Source organism: Paramisgurnus dabryanus, chromosome 22, assembly GCF_030506205.2.
Source record: "Paramisgurnus dabryanus chromosome 22, PD_genome_1.1, whole genome shotgun sequence".
NCBI classification, from domain to species: Eukaryota; Metazoa; Chordata; class Actinopteri; order Cypriniformes; family Cobitidae; genus Paramisgurnus; species Paramisgurnus dabryanus.
The window spans coordinates 32,333,850-32,350,293 of NC_133358.1; the positions used below are offsets into that span (position 1 = coordinate 32,333,850).

At 36.6% G+C, this 16,444-nt stretch overlaps 1 protein-coding gene across 1 annotated transcript in view; it reads left to right on the plus strand.

Moving 5' to 3' along the window:
* scn5lab (sodium channel, voltage gated, type V-like, alpha b) overlaps positions 1-16,444 on the plus strand; it is a 127,910-nt gene that overhangs the window by 11,540 nt on the left and 99,926 nt on the right. Inside the window, exon 2 of the mRNA XM_065258918.2 lies at positions 15,271-15,578. Coding sequence (XP_065114990.1) covers positions 15,312-15,578 — 267 coding nt within the window. The 5' untranslated portion in view covers positions 15,271-15,311. The remainder of the gene's footprint in view (positions 1-15,270; positions 15,579-16,444) is intronic.

Here is a 16,444-nt window from a genome sequence, read left to right on the forward strand (position 1 = left end):
CCGGAAACGCAAGCTTGTGTGAAAAGTCTGGCTGCATTTCAAATCAAAGGCTGCGTGCACCGAAGGGGACATTCGAAGGCAAATGACATCACCGCAGCATGATGCAGACTGTCTCAAATCAACCTTAAAATGTCTCAAATTGCTTCTTGTTTTTACATGAAATGTGAGCATCGGCTACCTCAAAAATGATTGCACGACCTGTATTGGCTGGAAATGTTAAAATAATCATTACTTAATGTAATATTTGAAGAGAAAATATTCTGTTTTACAATGATAAAATAATGTTTTAAAATAATATTTTTGCAAAACTGTTTATGTTGTAGCCTGACGTTGTCATCCTCAATTCTAGACAAACCTCTCCGTTGGGCTGTGATTATAAGGCGTGTTTAAACCGAACCAGGACAAAAAATGCCTCTGCACTTAATTGGATAGACCTACAACCAATCAGAGCAACCAAGGGTGTGACGTCTGACCGAACTGCTAGTTATTTTGCTACAATGAGACTAACATAATGATTATACTAAGTCTGAGTTAGCGAACGTACATCGACACCTCCAATGTTTACAACATTTCATTCATATCACAACATTGTGAGTTATTTACTAAGTCATGATACAGTCGTACAATCTCTTACCATTCATAAGTTAGATTAACTCCATCCACAGGCTTCTGAAAAGGAGCTGGCAACTACGTTAGTTATATCCACGTTGTCGTGCATGCCGAGATGAATTTTCATTGTGTTCCATCTTTTTAGCGACCATCAGAGTCAGCTGATAAATTAAACCTTTGCAGAAACCCGGAGGAGGAGAAACATTTTTCCGATCAACAAATGTATTGATCGCGTTTCTCTTTTCCTCTTTTAAAATCAATGCGCTGTCGATATCTTCTAGAACTGATTCGATGACAGAATATTCATATCTCAATTCTCCAGCGGCAGCCATCTTTGTTGTAAACGAATTCAACACAAGCGCTCTTTGGTGACGTGGTTGATAACGTTACTGTTGACAATTTGATTGGTCTGGTAGTTTTTGTTCGAGCATAGTAGCACCACAACGGAACGACTCCAGACCGAATTTCCCCAAGCCTACAATGTTGTGTGCGGGGCTAAATTCGGCTGGCACCCAGGCTATGTATGTTGCATTTTACATTTGTATATTACTAAGGTAAATTTGATATATTGTTGGGCATTTAATCTACATCAATGCATCATAATCTCTAAAAAATAATTACATTTCTGGCTCCATTTTTCTTTTCAAAAGTCAGAAAGATGTCCCGCTGACAGGGGTAGGGGGTAGGAACAACAGGTGATGCAACTAAGGATCTCATTTCCGTTCGCTTCGTGGACTTCAGAGGCTGCGTCCTTCGAATTGGGATGCAGCTTTTTTGCATTTTGCTGCATTCCAAAGGTTAAGTTTGGTAAAATCTGACCTGCAAATTCGTGAAGACGTGTGACTAATAGATGATTGATATGTCAAAGCATGACCTTTTCAGTTGAAAGAACAACAGTTTGTATTTTTTATTATAATAAAAGCAACCGTAACAGTGCCAGCACGTCAGAATTCATGATGTGAATTAGTGTTAAAAAACACTTTAGTGCGTGATGATATATCCGGTTGCTGCCCACATACGCAAGGTCTGCATAGTCATTTGCATGATGAAAGTCTGGTGTGACTACGGCTAAAGTGGGCTGTGGATGTTTCAAAGTTGATTTCAGGAACACCGAGTACACGAGTTGAGTTAAAGGCACCTGTGTTTGTAGAATTGAAGCTTTATGCCATCACATCAGCACAATACTTGAGAAGTTATCGAGAGGGGAATTACTGCTGATTATTTTAACCGGTACCTGAAAGTGATGTCTTAAATTCGCTCACTGCAAGCCCAAAACCTATTGAGGAAAATCTAAGCAATCAAACAGACTGAGAGTGACACAGGTTCAACCCTGAACTGAAGATTTCAGGATTTGACTGAGAAAGTGAGACGCACCTCAAGTAGCTAAAACGTCTGTCAGAGCGATGGAGATATGATGACAGACTACACCCACACCTCGCTCCACAGCAATCGCCCGCTTCTCGCTAACAGCCGGCCTTTCAATGCTAATCAGTATATTAATCACTAATTGCTTCCCCACGCACGCAGACCGCTGTTTCCCTGGAAGGTGAAGGTTCGGGGAGGGGTTGATTGACAGGCCGTTCAGTGGGCCGCTGTAATCACGGAGGAGAACTCTCGCGCAGTTAGCATGCTAGCAACGCGCTAATGACGAGGAGAACGCAATGCTCTGAAATTAGAACGCCCACTGAAATCAGACTCAAGTGACTGCTCAACTCAAGCAGGCTTCTCGTGGATGAGTTTTGCTCATATTTGTAAAATGTCGAGGCAGAGAGGTGAGGCGTGAAGTACTGTTGTTACGTTTAATCACGTCTTAAAATTACCTAGCGGGGTTCTCGGATGATTCAGATCATTTTCTCTCCGTGCCGTCAATGGTGTACATGTGAAATGACACAAAATGCATGTGGTCACACAATCAACAAAATGTGTAAACCTGAGAAACCAAATGAAGATTTGCAATACTTCCACTCATGTATACCCTTAAAGAAATTGACTGTGCTTATGATGTATCGATGTCGAAAACATTATATTTTTATGTATACCATAGTACTAAATAACTACTGTACCATATGTGACCCATGCTGGCAAATTGAGTCAAAATGAGGTAAAAAAAAATAGTTATTTATATTTTGACATTCACGATTAAAAAACCTTCAAAACAATGTATTATTTGTTGGAAACTGACAGAAAAAACAAGGTTCCAAAAACAAAATCACTGCATCCGTACCGTCTGTGCACAAATCGGATCTGTCAGTCAGTGAAGAAAGATCGTTTTCGAATCTTTTCCAGTGGCGGCTGGTGACTTCTCTGCCGAGGGGCGTAAATTCAAAATGCGTTTTCAGAGTGTCGTGTGTGTTGCTAATCATGTCAAAATATGTGTTTGTTGTGCAATGTAACCTATGTGCATAACATTTCATGCCAAAATAAGTGCCTGCTGCACGCGCGTTGAAAGGGTTTAAAAGAGACGCTCACGTTCACAAAAAACTCACAAGATACCCAATTAACCGTAAACTCTGATTAAACACCAGATTATGCGATTATTACACTTTTATCATATATCCTTTAGACTAGGGATCAACCGATATGGATTTTTTTTAGTGCCGATACCGATACAGATTTTTGTTTCATAAGCCTTAGCCGATGACCGATACAGGCTGCCGATTTTCTTGAGCCTATATTTGGAGCCGATGCTGCTTTTTTTGCCCGATATATCGGTCTATCACTACATGCATGTGCAACCCAGTCTCACGGTAAGTCGTGTTATAGTAACAAACATTTTGATTTATTTATTAATGCTTTATGTCACGAATTTCACCAGTTTTTTGTGTCTCTGGAGACGAATGTCTTTTTTGTCCTTCCCAGCACGAATTTCTATCAATGGCTGTTCGTGTCTGTGGGACGACATTCTTTATCGTGTCATTTTATATTTTGTTTTCTATTTTTTGACCATTTTCGCTTGGGGTTTGGGTTAGAATCACTTTCTGCAACTTCCTAACCCCAACTCCAGGTGAGAATAGTTTTAAAAGCGGACGAAAAACATGTAGAAACCAATGCATAAAATTACATCAAACCCCGAATCTAACCCTAACCCCAAACGACAATGATTTAAAAATAGGAAAGAATGATGAGAAAACAAAATATAAAATGACACAATAAAGAAAGTCGTGCCAAAGATACAAACAGCCATTGATAGAAATTCGTGCTGGGAAGGACGAAAAAGACATTCGTCTCCAGAGACACGAAAAAAAGCAGAAATTTGTGTCATCAAACACGAATAAATTCATCAAAATTTTCGTTAAACACGACTTGCCGTGAGACCATGCACATATTTTGACATAACGCATGACGCACATGGTTCACATGACGTGGCTAACACATATTTTGAAATTACGAACCACACACGACGGGCTAAATACATTGTAACAAGCTTCAAATTGTGTGCCCTCAAAAAAAAGAAGTCACCGGCCGTCACTGGTCTTGTCACTCTTAATAACTCTTTTAAAATAAAAATGTATCTCTCAATAAGTCTTTAAACATCAAACATACAAATAAGGATAATTTCAGATGTTTAATGACACTTTAGAGCATTGGAATAGCTAGACGAGGACTTATTTTTATGAAAACCTCAATTTCAACCAAAACCAACATTTATGCTTGCTTTCGCCTGTGGCTCAAAATTAGACTGTGCGCATTCCCACTCATTTTGCCAGCACAGGTCACAAATGTTTGCGTAGGCTAATTCAAAATCATTAAAAAAAATAACTATACAGTTTTAATGCACATCAAGCATCACATAATAATGCACTTTTCTTAATAAGCAAGCAAGTACTGTTACTCTCGGTTAAATCCTCCCATAAAGCTTAAAGATTGTGATTCTGTTCATAAAAGTTTCCTATCTAATTCATCATAGCCATTCTATGGTACAGAAAGTACAGACGTCACCTTTTTGCTCATTTTTCCAGCAGGTTCTCAATTAGTGTTTTAACTGACACACTGCATATTGAAGCATATTTTTGTTGTAGTTGTTAAAGAAAAAAAAAACAATCCTGTTCAATTTTGCCAGTCAGCTAAACACATGATATGAAACATAATGATGTGCATCTGATATTACAGAGAAACTCATCTCCTGCTTTATTGTCACTAAACACCTATCATCTAACCTTGATTTGTATTGTATTTAGCTAAGCAAAGCTTTTAGTTCTTTAAGCATATGAATACAGAGATCTGCTTACCCGTCACAGCTACACAGAGATCTATTTATGAGATACTGTAGCACGCAATCCAGATTTATGTTGCAGTATCGTCCCCAGTGATGCAGAAGTGTCCGGATGAAGATCCACAACAATAAAACAACATAAGAGATTCAATGTGAGGTTACTTACATGATAGATAAGCAGAATAATGAAAAGTACAGATTTAAACTGAATTCAGATCAGGTAAAGTAGATATAATAGTCAGAATAAAGCTGTGGGATGACTTCATTATGAACTTTCCATACAGGTCTGAAATGATGAAAATGTGTTGATCATGTACACCCAAAACCGTTCTGTCCTTTGCTATTGTGTTACACAACAATGACCCAAGAAAAGGAAAGGCAAGGACTAATGATTTAGGAATGTTTAAAACCAAACCCTTCATGAGCCCCATTCACTTAGTATTATTTTTTCCTATGGAAGTCATTGAAGCTCATGATCGGTTTGGTTTTAAACATTCCTCACAATATTTTCCTTTGTGGTCATCAGAACAAAGAAATTTATCAACCTTATTTTCGAACGCAGAAGTAAGTGATGTGACGTATGTCCCTTCTTTGTGTGAGACGTCAGTTTCAATAGTCAGCCGGTAGAAAACAGTGAAGTAGGAGCACTCATTAAACATGATTTAAACCAGTGGTTTTAGAACTGGGGGCCAGGGACCGGTTGCATAAAGCACCTTAAGTGTAATTTTCCCTTAAGTTCACCCTTATGTTTCCCTTAAAATTAAGGGTGTTGCAGAAAAACCCTTAAGTTTTTTCTGTTGCGTCTCCATGGCAACAATAGTATTTTATAACAACAAACAGGGGTCACTGTCATGCAACACTTTACGATTACCTTTACCTATACCATTTAAGGGATTATATGCAAAACACTTTAATTATTCTCTTACAGTAGTTAAAGGGGAATTTCCCCCTTAAGTGTCATACTTAAGGGAAAAACTTAAGGTGCTTTATGCAACCGGGCCCAGGGCCCCCAGGGGGGCGGCGAGATGGTGCCAGGGGGGCCCCAGTTTTATGACATTTTATGAAATACATTAATTTATCATGAATTCTGTTTAATTAAACCTAAAAAAATAAGGTTACTAACCAAAAGCACTACTTTTTTGTATAATTTTAGAGTTTTAGAACAGTTTTTGTCACAAATTTTCTTTGGGGGGCCGCGAAGGAATGCATCGTTTATAAGGGGGGCCGCACGCTGAACAGTTTGGGAACCACTGATTTAAACAATTATGGTATACACCTGCCATGTATGAACCAGTGTTTTAAGAACAGAATTAAGAAGTGCCCTGATATATCATACGAAGATATGTTGTTGCTCGGGGGTGACGGGTCTTCAAATATAAAAGCATAGAGACATACCAGTATCTTTACAATGGGAAAGTCAATCAAATGTTTGTACATTGAATAGACCCATTTTTTTTTTACGTTTTCAGGTGATGTTTCAATTTTCACAACTGTCCCTCTGGTGTTAGGTTTATTTAAATTGGAATTTTTTATTGACTTGTTTCAGTTTTTATGGCGACAAATTGATGACAGTCAGCAGCATCTTAATCATTCAACGCATTGTAAGTTATTTGAACAAACCATAATAAACTATTAAACTACTACATGTATTCAGTATTTTTTTTGTTTTATGAAACTATTATTATGCAGTAGTTGAGACATGAGCTTATGAAATGATTTGTTTATTTTTGTTATTTTCACCATGTTTTCCTCATTTTATTTTCAGTAAATAAATGCAAATAAAAACATGATTTTTATTAAGAATTTGTCAGAAATGTTGTCGGTAGTGGACAGAATGGAACAAAAATGATAATTTTACTTAAACACCTACCTAGTAAATCTAGACAAAACTAAAAGGGACAATTTTTTTGTAATCAATTATTAAAAAGGGACCATTGAAATGGTCTCTTAAATTTTTCCCGCGGCTGTAATATGCCCTGATTGTTTTTACCTACAGTAAATTATTGTAGATTTTACAGGATTTTGCTTAAAACATTTTAAACAGGCAGGTTAATTGAAATGATGGTTCCTTTAATAAAAAAAAATCACTATTACGTTTGTTGTCTATATTAAAAAAAATGTCCAAAAGTTTTGATAGGCCACTTATTTACAATCTACATTTGACATAAGACACGTTGCTATCCTATTTTAATTTCTCTGCTGTGTATTTGTTTGTATCTGATCTCACACTACAGTGGTAACCAGGTAAGATCTATCAGATGAGCGTGACTATTCACCGATGACATTACTCACTACGGTCACTTACTGTGCTAATTAAGAACACAGGGCCTGAGACTCGGAGGAATTGAGCTGCGGGGAGGAGGTGGGGTTAGATTAAAGCCACTTCATAATCCCATTGGGTTTAAAGAATTCAGTAATAAATTGTTGATAATAAAGATCTTGTCACTTTAAATGGCCTTATTGATTTACTGTGACCTTTCTTTGTGTTGTGGCAATGAGGTTTAATCATTTTGCAACGTCTTTGTGCTACAGCAGCAGTTAAAATTGTCGGCCTGTCATCTCCAGCGCCTTTAGATGTGGGTGGATGCATCTTGACAAACTATTAACCACTTACAGGACAAGACGAATTACTCGTAGTAAAATGTACAGTCCCGGATTTTAGTTTAAAGAGACAATTACTTCATTGGTAAAGGCATTGCCTTGTGATTTTACTCCTAACAGAGGAGTTTCATTTTACTCATTTATACATTCTTTGCTGCTTTTAATATGATCAAGCAAATAACAAAATGTTTCCCCTTTATATCACTGGGATTAAATTATCATTAGAAATAAAGAAATCATGTAAACTTTAATTCAAGTTGAGGAGCTGAGGGGGTTAAATTCACTGCACGTTGTAATGTCAATCGCAAACATTGTAAAATGTCAACGTTAAATGAATTCACGTTACTGAACTGAATTACAGCACTTGTTAGCTCTTTGTGTTTGTCTCAGCGCTTCTCCGGGGTACTCGATTGCTCTTTCTCTCGCGAATGACATTCTCGTGGTTGTTTGCGTGGGATCTGCACGAGGGACCTTTTATGATGTCATTTGTGATATGTCTCGCTGGTGTCAGAGATCGTACTGGCATTTGACTTTGGCTCTGTAACTTTTCAGTGTCAAGTGAGCAGATAAGAAGCGTGACTTCATCGGGCTGCTGACACCATTAGCAGGGCCCCTAACAACAGCAAACATCATAACTAAACCTGGAGGAATTCCAGACCGGACCAGCACCACGAATTACAGCGTTATCTTTAAAGTGTGTTGTTTGATCACTGTGAAATCAAAATGGACCTAATGTACTTTAATCATTCACATTGATGGTCTTAATATGAACGCTTATTTAAAAAGACATTCCCGAACAGGGATTAGCTTAAACCAGGACTAGGCCTTAGATTAATTAAGAAATATAACTAGTTTTAACAAACATGCCTTACTAAAAAAAAAACTTGTGTGCATTTTGAGGCAAAACAAAGGGCACTGATGTATTTTGTCAGTGCAAGTTGTTTTCAGTTTGGCCAGCTCTTAAATTTTAGTCTAGGACTAGTCTAATCCCTGTCAGGGAAACCACCCCATGATGTTATTTTTGTAATCTTTTATCAAAATATATAAACTCTTTCAACATTGTTTAGGGCAGACTGTTGTTAACCAAATTATCAGTTTAAGACAACTGTTAAAAATGATATAAACATTTTTTAAATAAGATACTTTGGCATTATTTTATGTTTGTAACCTTTCATATAAACAAATTTTACAAATATCAGTAGTTGTTGGGATGTTTAGGATAATTGAAAAACGTTTGTCCAACAATTTGGATATTCTCAATAAACATGATATCACATCATCCAGTGAAGCCTAGGTGGTCTTTATGGCTAAATAAAGAGTGCAGCAGCTATGAATGCCCGTAAGAAATATTAAAATTATATAGCTGAATGATTTTAATAAGCTAATATTTTTTGTTTTAATAAATGCAAGCCAAGGTTGTCTATTGTTGTTATACTTTAAAAACAATTAAATCGCTAAAAAAATTGTGTAACATCCATTAAAAGATTTTTTTTTAAATAAGTGTTTATAAGCTTGTTTTGTCATTGACCCATACAGTATGTGATGTTTGTTTTGTTTGGCTGCATGTGCATTATGATGGCTACAGAGCTTTGGTGTGAAACAACCTGTAAAACACAAAACCATTATCTCAGTGACAAACTGTTCTTCATCATGGCCATTAGAACAGCACACCCCTGCAGTCGAGAGAGACAAAAGCTAGTGTCCTAAGATAACCCCACAGCTATCCGTCCAATCTGATCACCCATCGACCGCTGGACTTTACTGTCAATGTGAGACGTTTGCTTGAAGCGAGAGAGTTTACATGGTGTTTTATAAGACAAATTCAAAATAAATGTTTTCCTTATTAGTTTTCATTAAGTGTTAAAACATTCTTATAAATTATTTAAAATGACTGCAGATGCTAAATTGTGTTTTTACTCAGTTTATGGTATATAGGTGTGTATCCTAAGACAAATCAATAGCACAGGCATATTTTAAAGTAATTTTTAGTTGAGACAGCTCAAACATGTGTTTTAGACTGGGACTAACCTTAAGGCTTGTCTGTGAAAAGGGGGTTTGTTTTGTCTGGTATTGTGTTGATTACCATCTAGTGTTGAAATCCAGATCCTAAATTTTGCCCAGTCAACTGAACATATCAAATCGACAAAAGCGACTATAATTTGTTGGGTTTAGTGACACGTTTTAGTGATGTCTAACACAAACCTTAACAAACAATTATGCTAATGATATACCTGGAGAAAGTACCTGCTTTTAAGCCATCCACGCTGTGTGTGCTGTTCTGAAGGCATGAGGTCTCTTCCTGGTTTAACAGGGACAATTAATAAGAAATGCATTGAAATTTAATTAATACAACTTACATACAGTAACATAGAGTACTTTGTCTAGATTACAGTAAAAGTTATTAATGTATAAAACATCATTAAAAATCTGATGAAATGAATCCCACACAGTTCTTCTGAATAATGTGTCAATTTGAATATGTGTGTGGGTGCCAAAGCTGAAATTCAGGGCCACAGAAGAATCCGGTGCTGTTATTAGACGGCGCTGCTGGGTGAGATCTCTCTCTCAAAGGATAAAAAGCAGTCAGAAATTCTGCTGCGGGGCGAGAAAACAATTCCTGCACGTTGGGTTTTTTGTTCAGTTCTGCTGGACACAATATAGGCTACACGTCCTTCAGGGCCACGAGTTTCTTAAATGGTGAAGAAATAAAGACTTGAGTTATACACAGAGCAAAGGCTGAGGAAAGACACAAGCTCTTACAAAAATGTGTTTAACCCATCATTCATTGAGTAAAGCAGGTGAAACTCAACACACATTCACATATTTATAACTATAATATAGTATAACATGTATACTATTAATAGGTGTGTTTTATACTTTGAATGCTTTATTTTGATTGATTGAGAAATGTTACACGTGTGTGTGCATTATTTTCAATTAATTTAACAGCCCGTCTCGTCATCAATTATTCCTTACATAAAATGCATCCTATAAATGTAAAAACAATATATACAATTAATTTTATATAGATTGTTTCAGCAGTAACAACATAAACAAACTGCTTTTCTTGAACAAACGTAACTTCCGGTAAACTTCTGCAAAGAATCAAGAACAATAGAGTCCTATAGAGTAGTTTATTTATGATAACAAGCAAAATAAACAACAAAAGGGTTACCTTAGTTTAAATCATAGCTAAACCGTATCATATATAACTACACTGAGCTAACGGTGCTGTGTAAAATGTGTACTATATAATCTATACAATCTAAACTACAGATTGGCTTCCAAACCTCCCTTCACATAGCGCTGATCCATGATCGGCGTCTCCCCTCATCTTTAGGAAATCAAAACATTTGTTTTTTCCACAAGGTATTTGTTACAGAGTTTAGTTTAGCCGCTAGTCAGACCATTAAACAAACAAAGACTCGTAACCATGACAACACGTGTGCGTCAGATTAAAGCGTCTATAGACTGCATCATTGGATGCACATGCGGTGACTTTTTGTTTAATGGTCTGACTAGTTGCTAAACTGAACTCTGTAACAAATACCTTGTGGAAAATAACAAATGTTTTAGTTAAAAGACGAGGAAAGACAGCTATCATGGATAGCTGCTGTTTAATAGAAGGTTTGGCAGCCGATCCCTTACGAAAATTAACCATGGTTTTACTACAGTTAAAACAAAAAACAAAAACATGGTTACTGTAGTAAAACCATGGTAACCACAAAATAAACACGGTTTTGTAAACCATGGTTAGTGTACTAAAACCATGGTATTGCTGATAGTAATCAATGCACCAAAAAACATGGTTACTACACTTTTACCATAATAAAACCATGGTTAATTTTCATAAGGGATCTGTGGTTAAGATTGTATACATTATATAGAACACATTTTACACAGTAATGTTAGCAAAGTGTAGTTTTTGATACGCTTTGGCTATGAGTTGAACAAAAAAGTAATGTAATTGTTGTTAACTACTCAAAAAGGGGTTTGTTGTTACTAATTTATATTAATGCTGCGTTCCAGGCAACCTGTAACCCGTAACTCACGACTTCAAAACCACGACTCACGACTCTGAACTGGGAGTACATCGATCTAGTACGAGTTCACGGGTGGGAAGTCACGGGTTTGACTGCCGTTCCAGTGCACTTTCACCGGTAGAAGGTTGTAAAAGCAGGAGTTACAGGCTGCCTGGAACGCATAGGGTTGTGAGTCGTGGTTTTGAAGTCGTAACTCACGGGTTTAAAACCCTGCCTGGAACGCAGCATAATTCTATGCGGAGTTCACCGGAAGTTACGTTTGTTCCACGAAAGCCGTTTGTTTATGTTGTTGTTGTTGTTGTTGCTGCTGCTGAAACAGTCTCATTGACGTAAAAGATTACTTACGTAATTACATAATAAGTCCTCATGTGTTTGAAGTTTACAGGTAGGTATATATACACATTTTTATTTAATATATTAACCTATATTGACAACAGATAGCTCGTAATATTACGAGATAACTGCATCATGCACTAATTTACATTTGAACTCGGCGCCATTTTGAGTGTTACAGGACAGGTGCATGACGTTGTGTAGTTTATGTGAGGCAACTCGAGCTCTCAGGAAATTGAGAGTTTGTAAACTGTTTGAAAAAGATGTCGAAGCACGTAAACGCTTTTAAAAGTCCGAATGTCATATTAACTGTAAATACGTGAAAAAACAATATAGCCTACGTGAAGTGTTACGTATAAAAACGCGTCTCACCACTCCTCCGCTTTGATCCCCAATACTGCGCTTCATCTGGCTGATTTCGAATGCATAATCTCGTGTCTGTTTATATATCCTGACTAGTTAACGTGTGAGAAAAAATAAGCGTGGTAAACGCTGAATCGCTCTGTTTGAGGGTTTAGTCCACAAGTGTGATTTCTGGTTTGCGGACTGACGTTGATGGGCGGGGTTTAGGAAGTATTATACCCAATCATAATTAAGGATACAAACTGAACCAACAGTTCAGCTTGTGTAAAATTTTTTAACTCGTTTAATGAATTGCTCAATGCGATCATTCATTTTACTCAGGCGTTATGCTAACGCTCATTCATTTTTTTTTAAACCAAATGGATTTTGCATTCATCCACCAAAGAAGTTTGTTACTTGTCTTTTTATCTGTCTAATATGCGCGATATTATCAATTTTGTGCTGCATACTTGTTACTTTTCAGAGATTTACGCCGTTTTGATAGGATTTTCATTACTTTATTGAGGCGGCAGGCGCTGCAGCTGAAACAGCGCAGTCGGAGACGTCATCAGCATCTGAGCGCAGTCGCGGGCTCCTTACTGCTACATTTTGCTATCCGAAGAATTATAACGTCGTCAGAAACGCTCACATTTTCAAACCCCAGTACGGTAATGTGCAGTTAACATCCGCTGTGTAGAAAATCTATGGTTTAAATGTGAAAGTCTCAACGTTATATTAGGAGATTTCTAAATTCATCTTGGTACAGCCAGAGTTCACGGGGCGCGTAATGACGACATATGAGGTAAAATTTTGTGCAAAAATGCGTTCCTCTAATATTTTTATATAAACATATGTTTTTTAAATCATTATCGAACATTAAAATCAATCACGTGACTGTTGCTTGTTATTTGCATTGTTGATATACTTTGAACATTTAAATTAACATTAATTTGATATCATAACGCAGTTGTTGTGCAAAATTCATACGTAAATAAACAAAAAATTCTGATTGAATTAATTGATTTAAGTATTTGATATGAAAGTAAGTCGAAAGTTGGTGGTTTTCACATGAAGGCTTTTTTTTTTTACATGAAGGCAGGAGGGCTCAGATTGTTAGAAATGTAAGTCGGAGTTCCTAGGAAAAGACTGTGAAAGCTGTATAATATTTATTTTAATGTACGTTTATGCACAAATTTTGTAGATCATGGCAGTACATGTATATTGTACATAGTGCTGTCAAACGATTAATCGTAATCGCATACAAAATAAAAGATTGTGTTTTGCATAATATATGTTTGTTTCCTGTTTGTAAAGTTTCTTAAATACATACATGAATGTGTATTTATATATACATATTTATTACACACAGGACAAACACATATATTATGCATACACAAACTTTTATTTTGTTTGCGATTAATCACGATTAATCGTTTGACAGCCCTTGTACAGTATATGATTGTTTTTGCTGTGGTAATAGCTGTAATCTATATAATGTACACATGTTGAAGCTTTGCATCAGTATAGCTGGTTTTCAATGTACAGATGTTTCTATTGTGCTGTGTGATTTGTGGCAGCCCTGCCTGGATGCTCCACACCGCATGCTTGAACAGATGAAAAATGATCTCTCGTCCTATCATTCAATTGAACAGAGAAACAGATGGCCCAATCTGTGTTAAGACACTCACTCACAAGAGCACACGTTCACAGTACTGCGAAGCACGTCTGATGTGAATAATAGCAGCATTTTATTTACAGACACGTTCAAAACCCACAACAGTATCATTTACATTCATGTCAGTGGAATGCTTGTGATATTTGGTTCATTTCAATGTTTCCAAAAAATCTGAGAGATCAGAAACATCATCTTTACTGTAGGCCAGCTGCCACATTACCATAGAAAAGTTGTTTTGTAAAAAAAACCAAGGCGCACACATTAAGATATAAGATTACACCAATTATAGTAAGCTTATAAGTTGTCAAATTAATTTGTTAATTTGAAGTTGTACAGTGTGACCCTGCGTTAAAAGAAAACTTAAACACAATAAACCAGTCGACCATTGTTGGTCTGTCATTGAGCTATACCATATAACATCCTGTGTAATGTAGTTTATTTAGATAAAATACCCATTTAACTAATATTACGCTTCTAGTTTAAATCATTTTAACACGCCTTTGTGGTTCTGCAAAGCCTTGTAATTTCGTTTTTTTAACATAGTGCTAGACAGTGTTGGGGAAAGTTACTTTTAAAAGTAATGCATTACAATATTAAGTTACTCCCCCAAAAAAGTAACTAATTGCGTTACTTAGTTACTTTTCATGAAAAGTAATGCTTATGTTACTTTTAAGTTACTTTTGTGTTACTTTTTCTTACTTGGCTGAGGCTTGATCTCTTTCAGGCCTTGCAGGTGGCTTTTATGACTGAGAAGTTCTGCATTCAGAAATTGCTTATTTCATCGCAAAAAAGTCAAGCTCTGGCCTGCCATCTCCATTTCTGACTGCGGTCGAAAATTTCAAAGATATGCATAATGCAATGGTTTGCAATAACTGAATGATTTTACTGCTTTAAAAAATGTATGTATATTGATGCAGATAACAGAAAGACTGGCAAACCCATAGACCTTTGCTTTTTCATAATAAATATTAGGGCTGAATAACGATTAATCGCAACTAATCGTTTGCAGAATGAAAGTTTTTTTATGTTTTTTTTTATCATATACCTGTGTGTATTTTTTAGAAATATATACTTGTGTGTATATATACAAGTATACACACGCATATATGTTGTAAACAAAAACTTTTATTCTGCAAACAATTAGCTGCGAATAATCATTATGCAGGCCTATATTATAATTTTATTTGATTTTACAAACTTAAAGTATTATTACATATCGTATACAGTATCACATTTTGAGCAAGTTATCACATACGCTCAAAGTCACACAGTAACTTATTTTGTAATAAAATTGCTACTTTTTCATGTCAAACCATGTTTATTTTGATCACGTACAATGTACTGTCACTTTAATTCAGTTTAAGGGCGAAAATAAACTCTTGCTGCAATGATAGTGATTGAACTATATAAAAGGTAACTCTTGAGAAATAACATGTCTTTTGTCTTCTACGCAGCTGTGAAGTCACCACTTGGACAGGCGGCTCAGGATGAGAAGATGGCAGCCATACTGTTTCCACCGGGTCCTGACAGTCTACACCGGTTCACTCGTGAGTCCCTGGCTGGAATCGAACAGCGGATCGCTGAGGAACAGGCCCGGAATGCCAAAGAGTATCAGGAGGACCTGGGTGACGTGGAGCCGCCCAAGCCCCGGCCCGACCTGGAGGCCGGCAAGCAGCTCCCTCGAATCTTTGGAGACATTCCGTCTGGACTGGTGGGCGTCCCTCTGGAGGATATTGACTCGTTTTACTTCCAGAACAAGAGAGTGAGTATATCGTCAATATACTGCCTGTGGCAGGCATCTCAAAATGACATGGCCACATACTGTATGAATAGATGGATTGTTGAGATTGCAGACCAAGGTTCTGTTCCAATGTAGTGTGCTGTCTACGTAGGATCCTTCATAGGATTCTTCTAATTTAAAAACCATTTATTTATTAAGTGTCATGCAATCTTGATTGTAACTATTTTAGGGCTGTCAAATGATTAATCGCGATTAATCGCATTCAAAATGAAAGTTAGTGTTTGCATATTTGTGTGCACTGTTGTGTAATTATTATGCATATATAAATACACAAACATTCATTTATATATTTAAGAAACATTTATGTCTCTCTCTCTATAATATATATATATATATATATATATATATACTGTATATATACATAATAATTACACACAGTACACACACATTAATTATGCAAACTCAAACTTTTATCTTGTATGCGATTAATCACGATTAATTGTTCGACAGCCCTACTATTCAGTGAGTAAAAGCATCACTGAACTTATTGCAATGCATTGTGGGAGTCTTAATGCTTACGATGCTATAGCTTTTCAGATATTGGTGCTCAACTTTTTTGCATTGGTAAATGTATACGTACATAAAAGAAAAACAAAAAAGCAATAGCTATGGTTGAGAAATGGGCAGCTAGCAGCATGAGGAGTGCGGTTGATGTGCAGTATTAGCATTGAATCAGAGAGTTACAGGAATAGCAGTTTAGGATGAATAGCATGAGTCAGTTTTAATGCGCTCGCTGCTGTGCTGGCCTCTCTCTCAGGACTTCATCTTTTCATAAGCACACAAATCTTAATTTCTATGGATTTCAGCTAAAAGTTTTGACTCCAGAC